The sequence below is a fragment of the Sorex araneus genome, chromosome X, assembly GCF_027595985.1.
Source record: "Sorex araneus isolate mSorAra2 chromosome X, mSorAra2.pri, whole genome shotgun sequence".
NCBI lineage: Eukaryota > Metazoa > Chordata > Mammalia > Eulipotyphla > Soricidae > Sorex > Sorex araneus.
Window position 1 is genome coordinate 114,520,795 of NC_073313.1, and position 22,376 is coordinate 114,543,170.

The following is a 22,376-nucleotide window of genomic DNA, read 5'->3' on the forward strand; positions in this document are numbered from 1 at the left end:
ATATATATACATCGGGCAAAGCTCAGTGGTTACTCCTGGCAATACACCAGGAATTACTCCTGGAAGTATCCTGGAGACCATATGGAATGCAGGGAATTAAATCCAGATTAGCTGTGTGCAACGCAAATGCTCTACCCACTGTACTATGCCTCCGGATCCTTCCCTCTTATTTTATGTAAGATATTTTCCCATCTTTTAAAGTTTGAATTATGGTGTACCTAATTATAGTTTGTTTGTATTTATCTTGCTTGGTGTTTTCTGAGGTTCCTAAATTTATGCTTTGATGCTCAACATTAAATTTGGTAAATTTCTAGCCCTTATTCCTTCAAATATTTTTTTTGTTGCGATCTTTCTTCTCTGATATTTCTTCTTTTGTTGTTGCTGTTTTGGGGGCCACACAAGGCTCTGAGCTCAATGATTATTTCTGGTAGACTCAGTGGACCATCTGAGGTGCTGGGCATTGAACCTCATCGGCTGCATACTAACCAAGCTACTAGTTGTACTATCTCTTCGGCCCCCTCTTTTTGATATTTCTGTTATGCATTACTCTACAATTGTCTCAAGTATTCTTGAATATTACATTCTCATTTTCCGCCATTTGTTTTCCCTCTTTGTTTTTTGGTTCTGAAAATTTCTATTGACATATCCTTGAGCTTGAATTATTTCTTCAGATATATGCGTTCTACTATTGAGTGAGTCCCTCAAGGGAGTTTATGTTTTGATTTTAGTGTTTTAAAAATATCTAGTGGGCCAGAGTGATAGTACATTATGTAGGGTTCTTACCTTGCAAGTGGTCTACCTTTGTTCACTGTACTTTGTAGTTCTCTGAATGAGTTTATTTGACCATTTTCTTTTGTTTTTCATTTTTATTTTTCTGTGATCTTTCAATTAATATCTTTTGCCAATATTTCCATTCATTTGATCAACTTTTTATTGTTGATTTATAGGTGCTCTTTATACATTCAGGAAATTAGATCTTTGTTATCTAATACAAAATCATTTTCCCAGTGTGTTAATTCAAAAATTCTTTTGAATTTTTAATAGTATGATCTTTCCCTACAGAATTAATAATTTTTTAAGTAGTTTAATTTATTAGTTCTAAAAAATTTATGACTTCTGGATTTTCCATTATGCTTAGAAAATCATTTCGTACTGTTTTTATACTTTGCTTTTTGTGTTTAAATTGTTGAATCATCTGGAATTAATTTTGCTGTAAACTGCGAATTTGCAATCTAACTTGATTTAGTATTATTTTTTCAGGTGGTTACCTAGTAGACACAATTTTGGATTATCCTATTTTAACTAAATACTTTTACCTTTTCCAATTTTTTAAATAGTTTTTCAGCAATCACATTTTATGATATTAATATTGTAACAGTGATATTCTGAAAAACTTGGTATTTCCAATATTTGTAACTGCATATTATGCTACAGTGGCCTTCTTCTTGGATATCTCCTTGCTTCTGGCGAATTATTTCTCCAGGATACATTATTGAAAGTGGAATAGCTAAGTTTTAATATGTATCTCCATATTGCTTTCTAGAAGTGTACACTGATTAATCCTACAATTGATTAATAAAATGTCATTACTGTGGAGTGTTGTATTTTAACTATAAAGATGAAAAAAATGCCAAATCCAGTATCACTTTAATTGGAATTTACTGAGGTCTATGAAAAGTTTTTTCAGTGTTCACTTACTTCTTTTTTCACTTAGTGAGAAGATCATGGGTTTGGGGCCCAAATAGACCTGATTTTAGCTCTTCCATTTCCTAGCTTTGGTATCTCAATGGAAACCTTGTTATGTAATTTTGTATCTGGTACAGAAAAACAACTTGGGAAATGATTAATAAATATTATCTATTTTTTATGTGTGAATTGTCTATAATATTTGTAAAAGTTATATTGTGTAGACATGCTAAAATATTAGATGAACTTTAGACTAGGAACCTGTGGCACATTAGCCATAAAATCTTTAGCTGGTGGAAATGGGTCACTTTGTTTCTCTCAAAATTCACAGAGGTAACATAAAACAGGTAGAAAACCGTTTTCAGAAATTCCAGAGTAATGAAGTTACAAATGGATATTTAGTTAGAAATGTGTTAAACTAGTAGTAATTCATAAAAATGTAAGGAAATTTAAAAGAGTCTTTTATAGTTATTAGCCTTAAAGGGTCATTAATAGAAAATGCAAATCAGATGTTACTTCTGGTCACATGTGCTAATAGAATAAATTCAGTTCAAGCTAATATCCATTCATTTCCAGTGATCAATACTACTCATTTTTATAGATTTCAACATAAAAGAAAAAACAAAGCTAGACATTTTAAAAAATATCACACTAAGTCAGTTATTAACCTAACCAAACTTTCCTTCAAACAAAAACAAGTTCTGTACATACAACAATCTTAATTTTGTTTACACTCTTATCTTATGACCAATTTTGAGGTTGTGTGTAGTATAGATTGCTGACTTTTTACACCAAACATGTTAACCGGTCTATATAGTTTAATTTCTTTCATACTGCTTTATTTTCCCCATTGTTTTGACATTTCTTTAAAAAACCGCCTAATTTTCCTAATTTTCTGCCCAAAACCTCTTCGTTATCTGTGGAGTAAATCTAAACTTCATAGAATGACCCATTACTATAGTGCATTGACATATATTTTCCAGCTTTATTGTTCTCTCCTATTTTCTCTTTTTGCCTGCCACTACCCCTTATATGCCCCTTGTCTTATCTTTAGTATGTAATCACGGTCTCAAATTTTCATTGCAGATTCTTGGGTCATATCTACTGAAGCCAGGTATTTGTCCCCAGGAATTGGAACTATAAGAAGAAAAAAAGAAGTATATAGTCAAGTTTTAGTTTCAGAAGCAGTGCTTTAGGCCTTAATCCCACAAAATATTTTCCTACTTCTTCAGAAGTTCACATCAGTTTCTACCATCCCATATTTTTATCTTTCTATTTATATTCCATTATTTCTACCTATTTTAGCCCTATTGATTTTCTTTATTTTTATTCTTTGTTTTATTGTTGTTGGTTTTGTTTGATGGCCACACCCAGTTATGCTCATTACTTACTCCTGGATCTGAGCTCAGGAATAATTTCTGGCAGTTTTGCGGGGACTATATGTGATGCTGGCATCAAACCCAGGTGGGTTGTGCCCACGACAAGCATTCTAACTGTGGTACTATCTCTCCAGCCACTGACTGATTTTCTGCCAACCCTTTATAACTTGATTTGAGGCATCTTCTACTTAGAAAAGCTTTCCCAGGACACTGCACATAACGAACAAGTGGTTTTATTATTAATAAATGTTTGCCCACTCAGAGGTGGAAAGGTTGAGTTTCCCTCCCTACCCCAGCAGAACCCCAGCAGCTGAAAATCTCCAGAACCTAACTGCATAACCATGATAATGCCACTATCCACAGGCTTGGAGGAGCCTCACCTTTGAGGGAACCTGCAGAAAAACCCAGGTATGCAGGATGCATGACTGAGATCTCCATGCTCTCTCTGAACTGGACTGGAACTCCTCCCCCCCAACTCACCAGTTTTCTAGTAGCTTGGCAGTTACACCACAAACTGCCTCTGGCACCATGTAATCTCATCAACAGTCATGATTCAGAGACTAAGAAAGTTCCCAGAAGAGAGAGACACAGAAATTCCTGGAGTGCTCAGCTGCTAATGAGACCATGCGACCTCTTACATGCTAGCCCACTGATGTACCAAAAGTACCACACATTTGTTTGGATTTAACATACATGCTTGTAATCTCTTATACAAGGGCTTAAATGGCTTCAGGATGAAATATACACACTTTCACACACTTTATTCTTATGGTGGTGGGAAGGAGCACCATGGTGGGGATTGGTGTGTGAATATTATTCGTAATGAACTATTGTGAACAACCTTATAAAACTTAAATTACATTAAAAAATGGTCTTCCCAAAGTTAGTTCTCCTTCCACATTTCAAGGGTCTGTTGAATGCTGATATTGGCATTCAGTTCTTTTAATCAACTGAGACTTTCTTGTAAAGGTTAAGTCCTTGGCCATTTTTGTTTCGTCTTCTAGAGCTTGGCACTGTGTCAAATACATAAAAATAGATGCTCCAAAATGTTTATTGAATGACTAAGTACATTGATGGAGGTCCTTGGCTTTTTTAGTTAACATCAGATGAAAGAGATAAATACTACAGATTACAATGATTTGTCTAGATACTGCCTTGGGGCACAGACATTCAGCAATTTTCCTTATTTTGTAATAATAATTGAGTATTTTAATGAACTATTTAAGTAAAGATTTCATTTCTGTTGTTAGTAGTGGAATAGGTAAAATCCAGTTTTAATATTGTACTAGTAATAATTTTTAAAATTTTGTATACTAAAAATAAAACTGTGCATTATGGCTGATTAAGTTATTTCGCAAAAGAGAGTTTTAGATTGAACTTCAATTACACAACTCTATGTCAACTTTGAAATGTTGATCTATGAAAACCCACTGATAAAAAATGTTTCCTCTAGCAGATGGTATTATTTTTAACTCAGCAACAACAGCAATGAAAATATATAAGGATGAAATATTTAGACCAATGCCAATTTCAAATATTCATATCTGAGCAGTGTTATTGACGGGAATTGTTAGGATCTAGTTTCAAACAGTATGAGATTTTTTGCATTTTGGTTTTTATTTCAAATGAGTGAAAATACCTTCAATCAGAGCATTTTTATTTAAGTATAGTTATTCCAAATTTTTACTGAATTACTATTTTTGTCAGATTTGATGTAATCAATGATTCCAAAAGATAAGTTCATAAAGATTAGCTTTTATGAGAAAAAAGTCAACAAAGTTTGATGATGTGTGTATGTTTGTGTGTGTCAGATGATGATGAGGGCTATGATGGAAGATGAAGAGGGTATAGCTAGGTTATTTTAATTGTGGAGGATGGGAAATATTATTTAATAAAATGATATTTCAGTAGATATTTACTGGATGTAAAAGAGCAGATCACGTGGTTTTCTGAAAAAATACTCTTCTATGTAGTGAGGATAGCATTTGTGAATTCCTGTAGTTTAGACTGCCTGGGGAGATTAGCAGGCATACCAAGAAAATCAGTGTGATTATAGTGAAGTAAATCCTAAGGAAATGGTAGGAGTTGAGATCACAGAAGCCGTCGCAATGGTGATGTGTATGTAGGTCTGGGAGATACAGAATATATCATTTAAGATTTATAAACCATGTTAAAGGGGAAAAAGCTGTCAGGGCTTGTGGATAGGGGAGTAAATTATCTGCCGTTTACTTGTATATTATCTACATAAGTCAATTTTTTATTCTAAATTTTTTCTCAGTCATTACCAGGCTATATTTTAACTAATAGTTTTAAGTTAAAGTTTTTATATAATAGCTTATGTAGTTTTGCATAACTATGAATAATGATAATTATATTTAGTAATACTAATAGCTGTTATTTTAAGTATCATTATAGTGGGGCTGGAGCAATAGCACAGCGGGGAGGGCGTTTGCCTTGCATGCGGCCGACCTGGGTTCGATTCCCAGCATCCCATATGGTACTCTGGGCACCACTAGGAGTAATTCCTGAGTGCATGAGCCAGGAATAACCCCTGAGCATCTCCGGGTGTGACCCAAAAAGAAAAAAAAAGTATCATTATAGTAAGAAAAACATCAGCAATTACAGTAACTATATATAAGAGCTGCCATTTACTTGTGCCTTGTGTGTGTACTCCCTATCTACAAATGTGCTATTTCACACAATTCTCACATCAATAAGGAGATTCAGTTTTGAAAAAATATGAACATGCCATTTGAACTCCAGAAAACATTTTTATTTATGATGTTATGTATATTTTATTATTATCACTGCTATTTTTGGTTTGAGGGCCACACATGGCAATGCTCATGGCATACTCCTGACTCTGCAACCAGGAGTCATTCCTGGAAGTGCTTAGGGGGCCATATGGGATGCCAGGGATTGAACCCTGGTCAGTTGCATGCAAGGCAAGTGCAGTACCCACTGTACTATTGCTCTTGCCCCTATACTAGTATATATCTTTTTTTCTATAACTTTTTAAAATTAAATCTTTTTCCATATTAAAAACTTTTGTGATTAATTTTCAGTCATACAATGATCGAGTACCCATCCTTCCACCAGTGCCCATTCTCCATCACCAATGTTCTAAGTGTATATCTTATGTAAAACTCCATTTATCTTCTCATGAAGCCACAACATAGAATAATACATGACTGATTTATATGGTCAACCTACATTTGAATGGTTTATAATATCATTTTATTCAAAATGACATATATTAATTTATTAGAGTATGTATATTCCGGGTACTATCCTATGATTATATATATTACTTTATTTAATCCTTAGGCTAAAACAAAGAAGTTGAAACATAGAATTGGGAATTAACTTATGAATGGTAACAGAGATATTAAAGAGTAGAACAGAAAACAAACCTAGGCTCATCTGAGTTTAAAGATTATGCCATCTGGCTATATTTAAATGAAATATATTGATCCATTCAAAATATTTAGAGGATATTTGGTGACACATATTTCTAAAATGCCTGCATTAGTTTTAGTCTGTGAACAGAGTCATTAATAGTTTATACTTAAGTCCATTTGGAATGCTACAATAGCCTAAATTTTATAATAAACCCAGGCTCTGGGATAAAGGTCCTCACTATTACCTTGATCTGTCCACATGATACATTTTCTGTTTATCTAATCATCTAAACTGTTTGGTCCTTGAGACTAGTGATGAGAACAATGATGGCCATGGTGTGCCTATCATTTTGAATATGATATGTGGAAAATAATTTTGTTATTCCAGTAATTCCAACATAAGTTACAGAAAATGTAATAAAGATGAAAGGGAAAGCTGAATTGATGGAAGAGAAGAAAGGGCAGATGAGAGAGGGTACTGATGGAGGAGAGAGGGAGAGAAAGACAGAGAACACTGTCAAAACAGATATTTAATATATCACCGATATTAGTCTCTCAGTTAACATTCCAACACGAATCCCACCACCATCACACCTATCCACCACCATAATTTGAATGTTTCCACCCTGAACCCCAAGCCCTGTCCCCAAAGCAGCACTGAATATTTTGCATTGCTTGTTATAAATAATCTACTTAAAATGATCCCCCAAAATTTTCTTAAAGTATGTGAAGATTGTTGTATTTCATCCTGAAGGCATTAAGCCCTTTTCCCTGTATTATTTTTCTTTTTGGGTCACACCTGGCGATGCACAGGGGTTACTCCTGGCTCTGCACTCAGGAATTCCTCCTGGCAGTGCTTGGGGAACCATATGGGATGCTGGGAATTGAACCTGGGTCGGCCGCGTGCAAGGCAAATGCCCTACCCGCTGTGCTATCACTCCAGCCCCTTCCCTGTATTTTTAACAAATAAACCGGAGCTTTATTTTGCAGGGGTGAGAGGGCAGGTGGAGCACACCTTACTGTGCACAGGAGCTGCACTTGATGTTGCTCAGGAAAATGTCTGCGGTGCAGGGATTCCACAGTTGTCTCCATTGCAGCACACACAAGGCAAATGCCTACCTCAGTGTTCTCGCTCTCTCTGGCTCCGGAGAAAACTTCAACCAAACAATTGGGGGGGCGGCACTTTTCATTCAATTGAGGTCAGGGTTGGGAAAGTATGTGTTAAAGAGAAAACACAGACTTCTCCAGAGTAGAAGTAGAAGCAAGAAACAAGCGAGGTCTGTGTTTAACACGGGCTTGAAGAGCCCTTTTAAAATACTATTTAGAAGTGTAGTTTCTCTCTTCTCCCTCCACCTCACCACCTGCCCCGGAAGTGTAGTTTCTTAGAGTACAAATGACTTAAAATATTTTCTTCCTTTATTGTTGTGTTGTGGGCCACACCCAGTGGTGCTTGGGGCCTGTTGGCTGGAGCTGGTGGGAGGAGAGGTGTGTGTGTGTGCTCCTGGCAAGTGCTCGGGCCACATGGTGTGGGTCTGGAACCCAGGTCTCCTGCAAGCAAAGCATGCACTCAGTTTGTGGAGCTGTCTTTACAACCCGAGATTTAACCAATTACAGAATTCTTTTTTTATATTTAAAATTGGGGCCAGAGAGATAATACAAAGGTTAGGTGGCTTGATTAGCTTGCTGGCAACTGGGTTGAGTCCTGGCACTGCCTTCTCGTTCTGCCCATGTCACTTCCCTTCACCCCCAGCACTGCCAGGAGAGCCCTAGGCACAATGTAGCCCCCTGAACATTGCTGGGAGTGGCCCAGGAAACAAGGAGACAAACACATCATTCAATTACCAGGATATGAAGTCCTGATGTTAAAACACAGCAGGGTTATATAATAAACTTTTAACAGTGATGGAAATATTGCATATCTATTCTATTCGATATGGTTCCATACGTATGACTACTGTACACTTAAACATCTGTTGCGTCCAGTGATATAAAGGAACTGAAATTAAAAGTTTACTAATTGAAAAGGGACTAGCCCAATTCAATCAGCTTAATCAATGGCTGGATAAATAGCAGTACTCCAACATTATAAAATAAGTAAATGATAAAATAAAAGGGGCTAGCTCCATGTGTCTAGTGGCTGCTGTATTAGTGCTTCTCTAGGGTTCGGAAGACAAGAAAGAGTTGAGAAATTATGCCATTTTCTTAGTTATAGGCAAACATTAGGCACTCAAATTATTTGTTGAATGAAATGGTGATTGTTTAATTTCAACTTTGAAGACCAAAGTTTGTGAAGTAATCTAGAATTTTAGGAAGTGATCACTAATCTTTTTTTACCTTGTATGCTGAATCCCCTCCCCATGTCCAGGGACTTCTCCCAACTTTTGTGAGGGTGGGCTGTTTTGGGGACTGTGTGCTGCTCTTTGGTGCTCACAAAACCCTGCAGTATCAGGGATCCAATATAGTCCTTGTATGCAGAGCATGCATTCAGCCCATTGAACTCTCAGTCCTTCTGGAGTGCATTTTTTTTTTGTGGGGGAGGGCACACTCTACCATGCTCAGGGCTTAATCCTGGCTCTTGAGCCCAGGGATCACTCCTAGTGGGCTGGGAGACCATATAGGTGCCAGAGATCAAAGCAAGGTTGGCCTCATGCGAAGCAAATGCCTTAATACTGCCCCTTCCCTCCACGCTAGCTTTCAGGGCCTGGAGTAAGTAAAAAAATTACCTTTACTATAAAATGGTGTGGGCTGGAGTGATAGCACAATGTGTAGGGCGTTTGCCTTGCATGCTGCTGACCTGGGTTCGATTCCTCTGTCCCTCACAGAGAGCCCGGCAAGCTACCAAGAGTAACTCGCCCACACGGCAGAACCTGGCAAGCTACCCGTGGCGTATTCGATATGCAAAAATAGTAACAATAAGTCTCACAATGAAGACGTTACTGGTGCCTGCCCGCTTGAGCAAATCGATGAGCAATGGGATGATAGTGATAGTGACTAGTTTCTCAGTAACCACCCGTCTACTGTGGACTTTGAAAGATTCTGCTTTCATTTTCATGGCTGAGTAGAAAATTTTCCAGACCTCACTTTTCTTTCTTTCTCACTTATTTCCTTAGCCTAAGAACTCTCCCTAAGGTGGTCTTCTATTCTCAAAGTCAAAAAGAGAAACAAAAATTAAAGGTTAGCTTTAGAAACAATTAGGCTGCAAGTTCCTAGAAATTGCTGAGCAACTTTTGTCTTTCTACCATTAGCATCTTAACCAAGGCCTGAGCTATAGTAGACCTTGATTTTCTGGGTTTTGTTTCTAGGCCACACCAGGTTGTGCTCAAGGCTTATCATAGCTCTGCCCTAAGGAATCACTCCTGGCAGGTTTGGGGCACCATATGTGGTGCCAAGAATTGAACCAAGGGCAGCCATGTGCAAGGTAAGTAACTTATCCACCGTACGATCTTTCCAGGCCCACATGGTAGTCCTTGAAAAGCAAACAAGGACTGAATGAAGCTTAGGCTATAAAGCTTGTGTGGATCATGTCAACAATATCTTACAAGGGCGCAAAGAGGACTAGCATTGCTTTTTGGGGGAATGAACTTGGATCTTTCTCATTTGTTACTTCAGTGATTTGTCATCTGCTGTTAACTGACTTGCTCAGTTGGCAAGGCATTAACTGATTGAATATTTATGAGTACTCACATTTCTGTTTGACTCTCTTAACTCATTTTTGATTCATGTGAAATGAATTCATGTTTCTGTTTGACTCTTAATTCATCTTATGTCTTAGCTAGGAATGCCTGTAGGATCTGAAACATTTTAGTTATTTGGAAAAAGTTCAAGGGATAAAACAGAAACTTAGAAATTCACAATTTGATGGAAAAAATTAATCTTGAAGTGTAGGACAAATTATGCTTGCGATATTTTCTTATTTCATGTATTTTCACAGTTTTAGATTTGCTTAAAAAGTTTTTCTAGTACTTAAAGAGAGCAGTTAATTATATTATATAAACATAGAATTATAGAATATTATAATCCATTATGTTTAATATATATACATACTACACACACACACACACATATATATATATATATATATATATATATATATATATATATAGCTGGTAGGGTGTTTGTCTTGCACACGGCCGATTCAGGTTCGATTCCTCCATCTCTATCGGAGACCCCGGCAATCTACCGCTGGGAGTATTCCACCCTCATGGCAGAGCCTGGCAAGCTACCTGTGGTGTATTCGATATGCCAAAAACAGTAACAACAAGTTTCACAATACCTTATTGGTGCCCGCTCGAGCAAATCGATGAACAACGGGACAGCAGTGATATATATATATATATATATATATTGCAAATCAAGCTCTTTTCACTGTTTTGACTTTGTCTTAGTTAGTGGTATTTACCTTTGAATTAAGAGTCAGTGAAGAGGGGCCAGGGAGATTTTTCTTGCCTCTGCATTAGGCTTGGTGCTTAATGCACAGGCAAGAAAAATTCAGTTCTTTTGCAGCACTGCTCCACGAAAGCTGAGCACCTTACCACTAGACCGAATATTGCTGACAGTACCCCCAGCCTGCCACACAAAGTGTCCATAAGAAAAAAATCTTGCTTTTATGTTATTTTCTCTCAGTAAATATATCATGCTTGCTGTTATTCTTATTTTACTGAGTTATCTTACTAATCTTTTGCAACATTTTATCTGATTGGTTTTTATCCAGAGATTCCAAGTTTAACAAAGAATGTTTAAAAGTCCCTCTTGAATAGAGGAAACTGATTCTTTCATTGTGTGTCTCATATTTAACAAAATAGTGTGGTGGAAATAATGGCTGGGATTTGAGACTTGACTTTATAATTGGCTAGTTGTTTGACCTTGGGCAGCTACTGAGCCTTTTTATGCTCCAGTCTTTTAATTTCTCCTTGATAATAAATGAGGATGATAGCTATCTGTCAGGATTGTTGCAAAGCTCCATGAAATACGTAACAGTGCTCAGAATAGCTCTGATGCTCTCTCCTAAACTCTACTTACAGTTTTTGATGTAAGTGTCTCCCTTGCAACTCTTGGAGACTTTTTGTCTGAAATAAAAATGAAATTGAAATGAAACTTGGCTTCTCTTCTCAAAAAGGGTGGGCACTTTCACATCAAATTAATTCTAGAGGCTATATAAATGTCATTTATTTTTTGCATTAATGCCCCCCAAAACCTCTGATTGGGAATTGAGCACAAATAATTCAACATGAATGTATACAGTTAGGAGGAAGTAGATTTATACTAGCATTACTAAATGTTCACTGAGTGCTTAATTTACTACAATCTGTAGACATTCAGATTCATGCCATTGGAATCAACTAAAGCACAATGAAAATATGTAATGTAATGTGTTTATTAAGGTTCATTCATTTATGTATGAATTTGTTATCTTTTTATTTCCAGACAATGTCTTCTGAAATTTCTAATTTGCAGCTCCTTTTTAAAGCTTTAAAATAAAGGAAAATGAAGACTGTGGTATGGGTGAGAATAACTGCTAGTTGGTGTCAGATTTCTTTTAGAGGTGATGAAATGTTCTGAATATATGGGGGTGAAACTTGAACAACTCTGTGAATCACCAAATAGCACATTCTAAACGGGAACACTTTTATGGCATGTGAATCATATATAAATTAATATACAAGAGGTGAATAATTTCAATCAGGTGGCCAAAATATAATAGGACCAATATTTTTAAAAAGGATTTTTGACTCTTAACTGACTCACAATAAAGAAATTGTAAGGGATTCTATCAACTTCTAGATATCAGACCCAGAATTATTTTCTCTGAGGCTACTTTGCAAACTATTTACAATAAAAATCTTGGTTTCAGTTATTGATTTCACAAATTTATATTGAATATCATGAATCCAAACATCTAAAAGCTCAAGCAATCTTAAACTTCTTAAGTTAAACTTAAGCTTCTCACTGATTAGCCTCTTAATTAATTTATTTTGTAAGTTTCCTTGAGTAGAGATCCCAGAATCCTTCTAGAAACCCACCTCCAAATTTTCTGGCATTGCATTCTGATACTAATTCTCTTTATAGCTCAAAAGCAATATATGTCAAAAGCTATACAACTTTTTGTTTTTCTATCCTTCTGGGGGTCTAAGGGTGAGGTTAGGGTAAGTGATCTCCTCCAACAAAACCAAATAACCATTTATTCTTGTTTTCTCTGAATTGATGGCCTGTTTTGGAGAGATGTTATTTTACCCGTTTCCTGCTCTTTCTTGTAAAAACATTGAGGCGCTGCTTCCCCCATTCTTGGTTCCAACTTTGAGATTTTGTCTGATTTAACAAAGGAGAGTTTGAATGTCTTCTAAGCTGTTTGGAACACGATTTGTCTATAGCTTCATTGGTAATAGTAATACCTATGATAATGTGTCAAGACAAAGCGCTACATCCCAGAAATTTGGTTTAGGAGAAGCAAAACTGGTAGAAGGAATGATTTGGGGGCTCATCAATAAAAATTCTAGAAATGGTCATCCTTGCTATGGAATTCTCAGTGTTGACGTGAAATATACTTTGAGTTACGAGCTTTTCTGGTTTGACTGCATAGTTCCCAATCCAGATTTCCCCTCTTTTAAAATTTTTCTTGGGGTGGGGAAGGAGCTGAACAGGGTACACACGCTTGGGCTGGGCATATAGCTCAAAAGCTTGGAGGACATACCTGGCACAGAGGCCTGGATTTAATTCCCAGCACAGTTTCTGAACCCCTTGAGCACCATCAGGGTTGGCCTTGCTGTCCTTAGCACTGCTGGCCAAATACTGCTTAGAGAGGCCTCTGGGGCTCCCCTGAGCATTTCTAGGAAGCTCCCCACCCTCACCCCTCACTCTTTACAAAGGGAATATAATTTTTATGGTCATTAGAAAGTAGCATAACTTTATTGTAAAATAACGTATTTAGTAGTCACGGTGATACATCAGTATGAGACATTTGTTGTTATGAGTTTATCTCTGAAAGCCTAGGAATTCCAAGAAAGTTGTTTCTGGACCTCAGGTTTGAGAACCAAATATTTAGTCAAGCTAATTTTAAGAGAGGAAAAATATTCCTTTACCCTCTTAGGTTTAGTGGTTGGGACTATGGAACGAACCAACGAAAGACTAATTAAATAGAGAAAAACAAGGATTTAGCACATGCAATGTGCATATAGGTGAGAAACTCTGTAACTAGTACTCTAAGGAGTAGTCAAGATTTATATCACGTCTTAACAAAATCATGGTAAAGCTGAAGGAAATTGACAAGAGAAAGGGGAAAAAAAGCTTGGCATTTTGTGAGTGGCAAACTGTGACTGGTAAATACATAGGGTGAATTAGTGGAAGAAGAGCTCCAGGTTCTCTCCTGGTCTTAAAAATTCTGCTCTTCTTGTAAAAGAAAGGGAACGACAGACATAGGCTGAGTGCAACTCACCTGTGGGATATGGAAAAAAAAACATAGTATGAAACAAATACCTAAGGACAGTAGAAAGGAGGCCAGGAGGACGTTTCCTTTCTCATTTTACTAGCTTTTGGTGGGAGACATCAGTCCTACCAGTGGAGGAAGAAGATCGTCCTGATGACTTACACGAAATGGGGAAGAGAGAGGAGGCAGCCTCAAGAAGAGAGTCTACTGCACTTTCATTTCTATCTACCCTAGTTCCCTGGAGAAGTGCCTGGGAAAATCTACAACTGATATAAGTATGCTATGAACTCCTGCAAGGTACAAACCTACACACCATGGGTGTGGCTGTCAAACCTAACCTGGATTCCACTTACTCGGCCTAGCAGAGAAATGATCCCTGCCCACCTGGTCTCTTGGGTAGCCCTGTAATTCAGGCTGGGACAAGTTATTCTTTTTGTAGGAAAAGAAAGTCAGTCCTAAATGTTTCTCAGGTTTTCCAGGTGTGTCACCTCTCTCACAGAAAAAGAAAATTCAGGAGGAGCCCAACGGTGAAGTAAAACAAGCTTATTCAGAAAATAAAGGGTGGGAAACAAATTAGACCAGGAACTTCTCCAGAGTAGGAAAAAAAAGCAGAAAGAAAGAATGTGCAAGACATTTCCCATGTGCCCTAAAGCAAGAAACTACACAGCTCAGGGGAAGATGTGTCAGAAGTGAACATTTTCCTTTGCCAAGTTAGTTTATCTACAATTGAGCCAAACTGTCCCACACATCCCTTGCTAGCTTGGTTGCCAAGGTAGAGAGCAGGAGGTATCAATGTTTTTCTTTTGATATTCTTGGTGTGGCTTCTCTTCCAGCACTGGAGTTTCTCTGTCCAGGTGGTCCAGCCATAGGGTTGAAATTCTGCATGTGAATTTTCAGGTGCCCCAAACACAGCGATGATTTCCATGTCTCAAAGGCCTACCAGCCTTTGGCCTAGTTAAGGTTCCAGATATTTTCCTAAGGATTCCCCTGTATATCTCTGCCTGCAACAATACTGAACACTCAATCAAGGCACAAAAAGAATCTACAAACACCTATCAGTAATGGACAATCATTTTCATTCTTTTCTTTCGGGGACCCCCCATTTTAGAAAAGTCTAGTCACAATTACAGTTAGGCTTCTCTATGGGTAAATAAATTGAAGAAAAACTGGTATTAAGTTTGTATGTGACGGTGTGAGAGTATTGTGCATGTTAATACATACACACATGTGGTAAAGTTGGGTGAAGTGGAAACACTACTGGTCTGGCTCAATAGGAACTTATTGAGCTTTCTGGGGAGGAATAAAGTTGAAAATGAGCAAAAACTCCAATTGAAAAGGAAGACTCAGAGATTTAACCATTCCATAATTTGTAATTCAATTTCTCACCTTTATATGTAGGGTGCGTACATCCAGAAAATGTAATTAATTTTCTTTTTCAAAGCATCATCTCTATGGGTGTGGTAAGAGGGACAAATAAATTTTTTTTCAACATATTTCCTAGCTGAGGGAAGAGTCCTCCCAAGAATGTACTTTATTTAAAAACGGGAAAAAATAATTGGCTTGCTTTTTTATTGGTGGTGGGAGACATGTCTAGTGGTGCTCCGGAATCACTCCTGGTGGTGCTTAGAGTACCGTACCTGATGCTGGGGACTGGTCCTAAGTTGGTCCCATGCATGGCAAGTGTCCTACCAGCTGTGCTATCTCCCTGGCACTACATATTTTCTTTAAAAAAAATCTTGGTTCTGGCGCTGGAGCGATAGCACAGTAGGTAGGGCATTTGCCTTGCACGAGGCTGACCCAGGTTCGATTCCCAGCATCCCATATGGTCCCCTGAGCACCGCCAGGAGTAATTCCTGAGTGCAGAGTCAGGAGTAACCCCTGTGCATCGCTGGGTGTGATCCAAAAAGCAAAAAAACAATCTTGGTTCTTTAAATTTTACTGCTAAATAATATCACAATATATAATAGGTATTTACTAGAAAATAATAACATTGTGCAATTTACCATTGTTTATGTCTGCTAGGTAGGCTGCACTTGTCTTGAAGAACTGTATAATTTATTCAAATGACCTGAGGCTTTTAGAAAGAATCTTCTAGCAGAAACATTGCCTCTTGCCCCCAGGAGAGTGAATTTTTTTGTGTGTTGTACTGCTTCCCGTGACTAACATTTATTTGACTCTCAGGTATTTACATTGTTTGCTTAACTTGGAGTTCTTTGCTGAATTAGAAATAAGCCGTAATTCTTACTTCAAGTGGTGTCAATATTATTGCTATTCTTTTATTTTTATTTTTTTTAATTTTCCTCCCTTAACGCCCTACAATTAGAAAATTTCTTTTTGACTTGTGAAAATTTTTATGAAGAAACAGAGCGAGTGTTCTTTCCATTTTTCTGGGAAGCGTGAGCCTTTTTAAACTTGATTTACGTCACAACTTACCAGAATGAAGGACAAAAGCTCTAGACAAGGTCTCCTGTTTCTGGGGGTGTTCAAGGCGAGGTCGCCCTGAGACAAGCTGGAAGTTTGTTCTTGAGGGTTTCTAGCTCCCCTCTCAGCCTGCTTCTTTGCAAGGGGCAGGGGAGGGGGCTAGAAACAGAGCAAGGTGGGAATATGACCCATCATGACCACTCAGAAGGCTCTGGACTGGAAAATTCCCGTGTATGTGGCAAAAACAAACAATGGAAATGGAGGGAGAAATGAGGCTTAAACAAAGAGTGAAACTGGTTCCCTTCTCAACTCTCCTGCTGATAACCATGTGTGCCAGCTCATTTGTTTCCCAAACATCAGTTTTCCATCCTTTGGACAAAGACTCAACCTGAATGTGTGGAAAGCATAAGAAATACCCATTCTGAGATCGAATAAAATGTTAGATCTACATATGGGAGGCATTTTCCCCAACGTGCAGATGGTCTACCAAATGAAATGCGAAAATAGTATTGTTATTTCTCAGGTAATGGTAACCTGCCTCTTCTGACTGCCCGTATCTACCCGGGTGCTGCAAGATTGACTTCAAGATTATTGAAGAAATAGGCAAATGTCAAATGCCATCAAGTTTTTCTCAGGTATTTGCAATTCTGTTTTCTGTCACCCACCCTCCCTTCATGCGGCTCTTTTGCTAAACTCCTATGTTCGCAACTGTTAATTCAGAGTTTACCTTCATCTGCCTGCAGCATAGATGGATAGGTGCATTCTTACAAGTATTAAAAAATATTCCTAGAAGTTACTGGAATCTTTATATCCATTTACACGTCCTGAGTTCTCTTGTTTCCTATACTCACTATAGAGAACTATCTCGCCACACAGTTCACTTCTGTATTGTCTCCAATTTGGAAATAACATTTTAAAAATACTTTCACATAACACACCTCTAAACTCTTTCCCCTTCTTTCGTATTTTTACAACAGTTTTCGAATGGAAAGCAGAGACTTTCTGTAAATGCTGCACATTCTCTTTTTGGTCAGAACAAAGGGTGATATTAAATCACACCCTACAGCTTGTATTCCTTCCTCACAGTGTAGAAATTAGGGCATGGGCTTTGAAATTAGATTGCCACCCTTTAAATTGAAATGTCCTTAGTCAATAAAAAGTTATTTATTTAAACTCTGTGAGCCTTAGTTTCCTGATTGTAAAATGGATGTAATATGAATAACTTTACATAACACTTATTATTTCCTAGACAGTCTCACTTTAAACATGTTTAAATTTCATAATATTTTTCATAACTCTGATATCAGTTATGATGTCCAAGTAAATTATACTTATTGTGGTGATCATTTTTAATGCATGCAAATGTTGACTAATTATGTCATATGGTAAAACCAGCAATACTTATGCCATTTTTTTTTTGCTTTTTTGGGGGGTCATACCCAGTGATACACAGGGTTTACTCCTGGTTCATGCACTCAGGAATTACACCTGGTGGTGCTCAGGGAACCATATGGGATGCTGGGAATCGAACCCGGGTCGGCTGCATGAGAGGCAAATGCCCTACCCGCTGTGCTATCATTCCAGCCCGCAACTTATGCCATTTTTATCTCAGTTAAAAAGAAAAGAAAACAGGGCTGGAGCAATAGCACAGCGGGTAGGGCGCTTGCCTTGCACATGGCCAACCTGGGTTTGATTCCCAGCATCCCATATGATCTCCCAAGCATTGCCAGGAGTGATTCCTGAGTGCAGAGCCAGAAGTAACCCCCTGTGCATCACTACGTGTGACCCAAACAGCAAAAAAAAAAAAAAGAACAAAACAAAAGTTCATTATGTAGGTAATAACCTTCATACCCATTTCTCAGATGAAAAAAAATGACATGAAAAGAAAGTTACTTGGCCTAGACCATAACATTAGAGAATGGTATAAATGGTGCTAGGTGGGTATATTCCAGACACCATGTACATACCAATAAGGTAATATTGACTCTCTATTAAATTTTTGAGTATAAAATATTTGGCACAATGTTTGGCACATAGCATTTATTGTAAGCTAATATTTAGTCATCCCCCCCCCCTCCACACCACATCATTTTGCTTCTATTAAACTAATTGTGTAAAGCTGGTTACTATGCCCCCAGCCTGTTTAAAGAAAATACAACATGGGACCAGAGCCATAGAACAGTGGGTAGGTAACTTGCCTTGCACACAGCTGACCAATGACCTGGGTTCAGTCTCCTGCATCCCATATGGTCACCTGATCATCCCTGGTATCATTGTGTGGGTGACCCCAGACAAAAACCCCCCAATGAAAAAAGAAAACACAACAGTCATGTATGTTGTGGTAGCTGTCTAATCCTTCTTCACTTCTTCTGCTTTGTATTTAAACTAGTGAAAGAGAAACCTACAAAAGTAGACTAACTGCTAACTTCTCTTTTTAAATTCTAATACTTCTTTCTAAGATAAGAAAGTTATATTTCTTGGATCACCACAGCCTCACCACCAAGAAAACAAAAGTGGCTTAAAATAATAAATAAAATGTAAACGTCTTGGACTTTATGTTGCTATCATTATTTAATAAGCAGAAATAAAGTTTCTTTTTTTATAACCCCCCCACTCCCGAAATAAAACTTTCTAAAAGCAAATAGGTTGCAAAATATGTTAGTGGACAAAAACTCTACATTAGAATAAATTTCCTAGTCTCCATTACTTATTTTAGAATATCATTATCAAGTAAAAAGAAAGAGAAAATTATGTAAATAATTATATTCTTTTAAAGTAAGCCATTGACTTCAAAATTCTCTAACACATTTGTGGAAACTTCATTTTTTTGTTTGAGATTTATTTGAATGAGCTGTTATGATTGGAGACAGTGAGAATTTCAGATTAATGTTTTGCAGCCAAAAAAAAAAAAACCCCTCTGGAAAGCTGGCAAGTGTTCATAAGTCAGCCCTAGAATTATGTAGGTTGAAGGCTCCCAGTGGACAGACCGAACATATAAGAAGGAAACCAGAGATCTGGTGCTATTACGACCCAGAGTCCAAGGGAAGGAATAAGCACAGAATTAAAAGCATTCTTCAGCCTGAATTTTTAAGGTAGGTCTGCACAATTTAAATATACTCTTTGTGGAGAATTGAGCATACATTAAATGAAAATGTTTTTTATGGATGAACTTTTCCTTTTTCCTGTATTTTAAAACTGTACTTTGCAAAAACTCCTAAATGATTTAACTGCTGTTTCTCTTACAGGAGTGCACTTAAGAACTAGCCAAGCTGATTTATGATAACTAACTTTTAAACTCCAACAACCAGTAAGTTTTTAAGTGAGTTTATTTAAGATTTTACCATGCAAATTTCCTATGTCAAAATTATGAACTGAGATGTAGACAAAAGTTATAATCATAATTTTTATTAGACTGTTTACTTTTTCATTGAGTAGTTTATTATATGCATTTTAAAACTACCTAAATCGTCTTTCTATTCCTGTGTCTATCTTCAGTTAATTTTCTTTTATTTAAAATAATGCTTGTGCTAAAACACTAGCAACAAAGGTATCTGAATATTGATTTTTTATGTTTGTGAGCTATAAAGAAATGTTACTACTTAACTATAGCAAGCTAAAAATATAGCAAAGGAAAATGTTTGAATTATACCATTGATGTACAATTCTTATTTCATTGAATAATTGACTTATTTCTATCTGATCCTAAATCAGATTTGACTGTTTTCTTTCTTAATTAAAAAAGAAAATTAAATTTTAGATACATTCAACTTAAATAATTATATTTAAAAATATAGTCTTTATTAAAGTGTGAAAAGTGGACTTTTTGCAATGTATATTCCGTAACTTCCTCACAATTATTTTTTGTGTAAAACAATAAAAAAGCAGGAGGAAGATAATGATTTTAATTACCAAAATCCAATCATAACCCTCCATCCCAATATGTGCTTTTTGCATATGCTTTCAGTCATTTTTGGACACTTATTTTTTTCATAGCTTATGTTATATTTTCCTGTAACATAAGGAAATAGCTGTAATATTTGTATATAATTAGTTGTTTGAATAAGGCAGTTCTCTATGCAATAGCAAGCAGCAATGTGGTTTCTAGGAAATACACAGAGTGAAATATGTACCCAAGAGTTTTTTAAATACTCACTTTTCTTATTTGTGAGTTCTTATTTGTTTCACTATTTCCTTTATGGACAATGTTTTTAAAATATTACTTTAAAATACTTAAAAATATGATATAAGGGATGCATAAAATTCAGTTTTGTTTGGAATTTTCAGTTCCTGAGACTGAACTACCTTAAATTACTGACACTATCAAGAGAGCTGTCTTTTGTTCAAAAAGTAAAATGTATTCTTACCAGGGACGAGGTTCTTTTTCAGAGATTTTTCAGTGCTTTCTATAATCACCTACATATTTGTTTTCCACAAACTTTCAAAAGCGAATTGAGTCAATGATGTCCTAAGCCATATTCTGAGAGTCGCATATTTCCCCCAACAGGAGGTGTAAGAAGTAGAAGCTGCTGACATTTCAATATGAAGGGCAACTTCACCCTTGCTACCCCGAGCAGGAATGTTACCAGCAGTCTTCACTTTGGACTTGTGAGCCACCCTGGAAACGAGTCTCTTAACTGCTCCCATAAGCCATCAGATAAGCACTTAGATGCGATTCCTATTCTTTACTACATTATTTTTGTGATTGGATTTCTTGTCAATACTATTGTGGTTACACTGTTCTGTTGCCAGAAGGGTCCTAAAAAGGTTTCAAGCATTTACATCTTCAACCTGGCTGTGGCCGACTTACTGCTTTTAGCTACTCTTCCGCTCTGGGCAACTTATTATTCTTACAGATATGACTGGCTCTTTGGACCTGTTATGTGCAAAGTTTTTGGTTCTTTCCTGACCCTGAACATGTTTGCAAGTATATTTTTTATCACATGCATGAGTGTTGATAGGTACCAATCTGTCATTTACCCCTTTCTGTCTCAGAGAAGAAATCCGTGGCAAGCATCTTATATAGTTCCCCTGGTTTGGTGTATGGCATGTCTGTCCTCCTTGCCAACATTTTATTTCCGAGATGTCAGAACCATTGAATATTTGGGAGTAAATGCATGTATTATGGCTTTTCCACCTGAAAAATATGCCCAATGGTCAGCTGGGATTGCCTTAATGAAAAATATCCTTGGTTTTGTTATCCCTTTAATATTCATAGCAACATGCTATTTTGGAATTAGAAAACACTTACTGAAGACCAATAGCTATGGGAAGAACAGAATAACGCGTGACCAAGTCTTGAAGATGGCAGCTGCTGTTGTTCTGGCGTTCATCATTTGTTGGCTCCCCTTCCATGTTCTGACTTTCCTGGATGCTCTAGCCTGGATGGGTGTCATTAATAGCTGTGAAGCTATAGCTGTCATTGACCTGGCACTTCCTTTTGCCATCCTCCTGGGATTCACCAACAGCTGCATTAATCCCTTTCTGTATTGTTTTGTTGGAAACCGGTTCCAACAGAAGCTTCGCCGTGTGTTTAGGGTTCCAATTACTTGGCTCCAAGGCAAGAGTGAGAGTGTGTCATGCCGCAAAAGCAGTTCCCTTAGAGAAATGGAGACCTTTGTGTCTTAAATCTTAGAGTGGCACACAGGTTATCAACATGATGACTTGGTCTGAGATCTCCTTGAATTATGTTTTAACGACATTGGCAAAATAATCAGTTTTAATTCCCATAATGCACTCTTTTCCCAGTCTTCTAAAATAGCAAAGCAAATATAATAAATAGTTTTATCCTCTAATGACTTTCAGGAACTGCTCACCCCATTACTTGGTCTGACAGTACAAAACTGTCACTGGGGAGACTTTTACATAACCTAGAAGTAACTGGCAGTTTATCTCAACTATAATTAATAACAAATTATGAATGTTGATTTGGCATTTCTGACTTCTTCTTGACACATGCTGGGATTTAAAAAATACTGTTTTAGTATCAATTTCCATCAGATTTTCCTGACTCAAGGTCAGCTTTTTTTAACTCATTGCAAGTTTACAAAACATCATGAAAAAGACATATGC

At 37.0% G+C, this 22,376-nt stretch overlaps 1 protein-coding gene across 1 annotated transcript; it reads left to right on the plus strand.

Moving 5' to 3' along the window:
• The first annotated feature begins 19,356 nt into the window (after positions 1–19,356).
• On the plus strand, positions 19,357–21,932 carry AGTR2 (angiotensin II receptor type 2). Its single transcript, XM_004614474.2, has 3 exons — positions 19,357–19,399; positions 19,553–19,614; positions 20,812–21,932. Exon 3 carries the CDS (start codon positions 20,847–20,849, stop codon positions 21,930–21,932), a length of 1,086 nt encoding a protein of 361 aa, XP_004614531.1. The 5' UTR covers positions 19,357–19,399; positions 19,553–19,614; positions 20,812–20,846.
• The last annotated feature ends 444 nt before the right edge of the window (positions 21,933–22,376 follow it).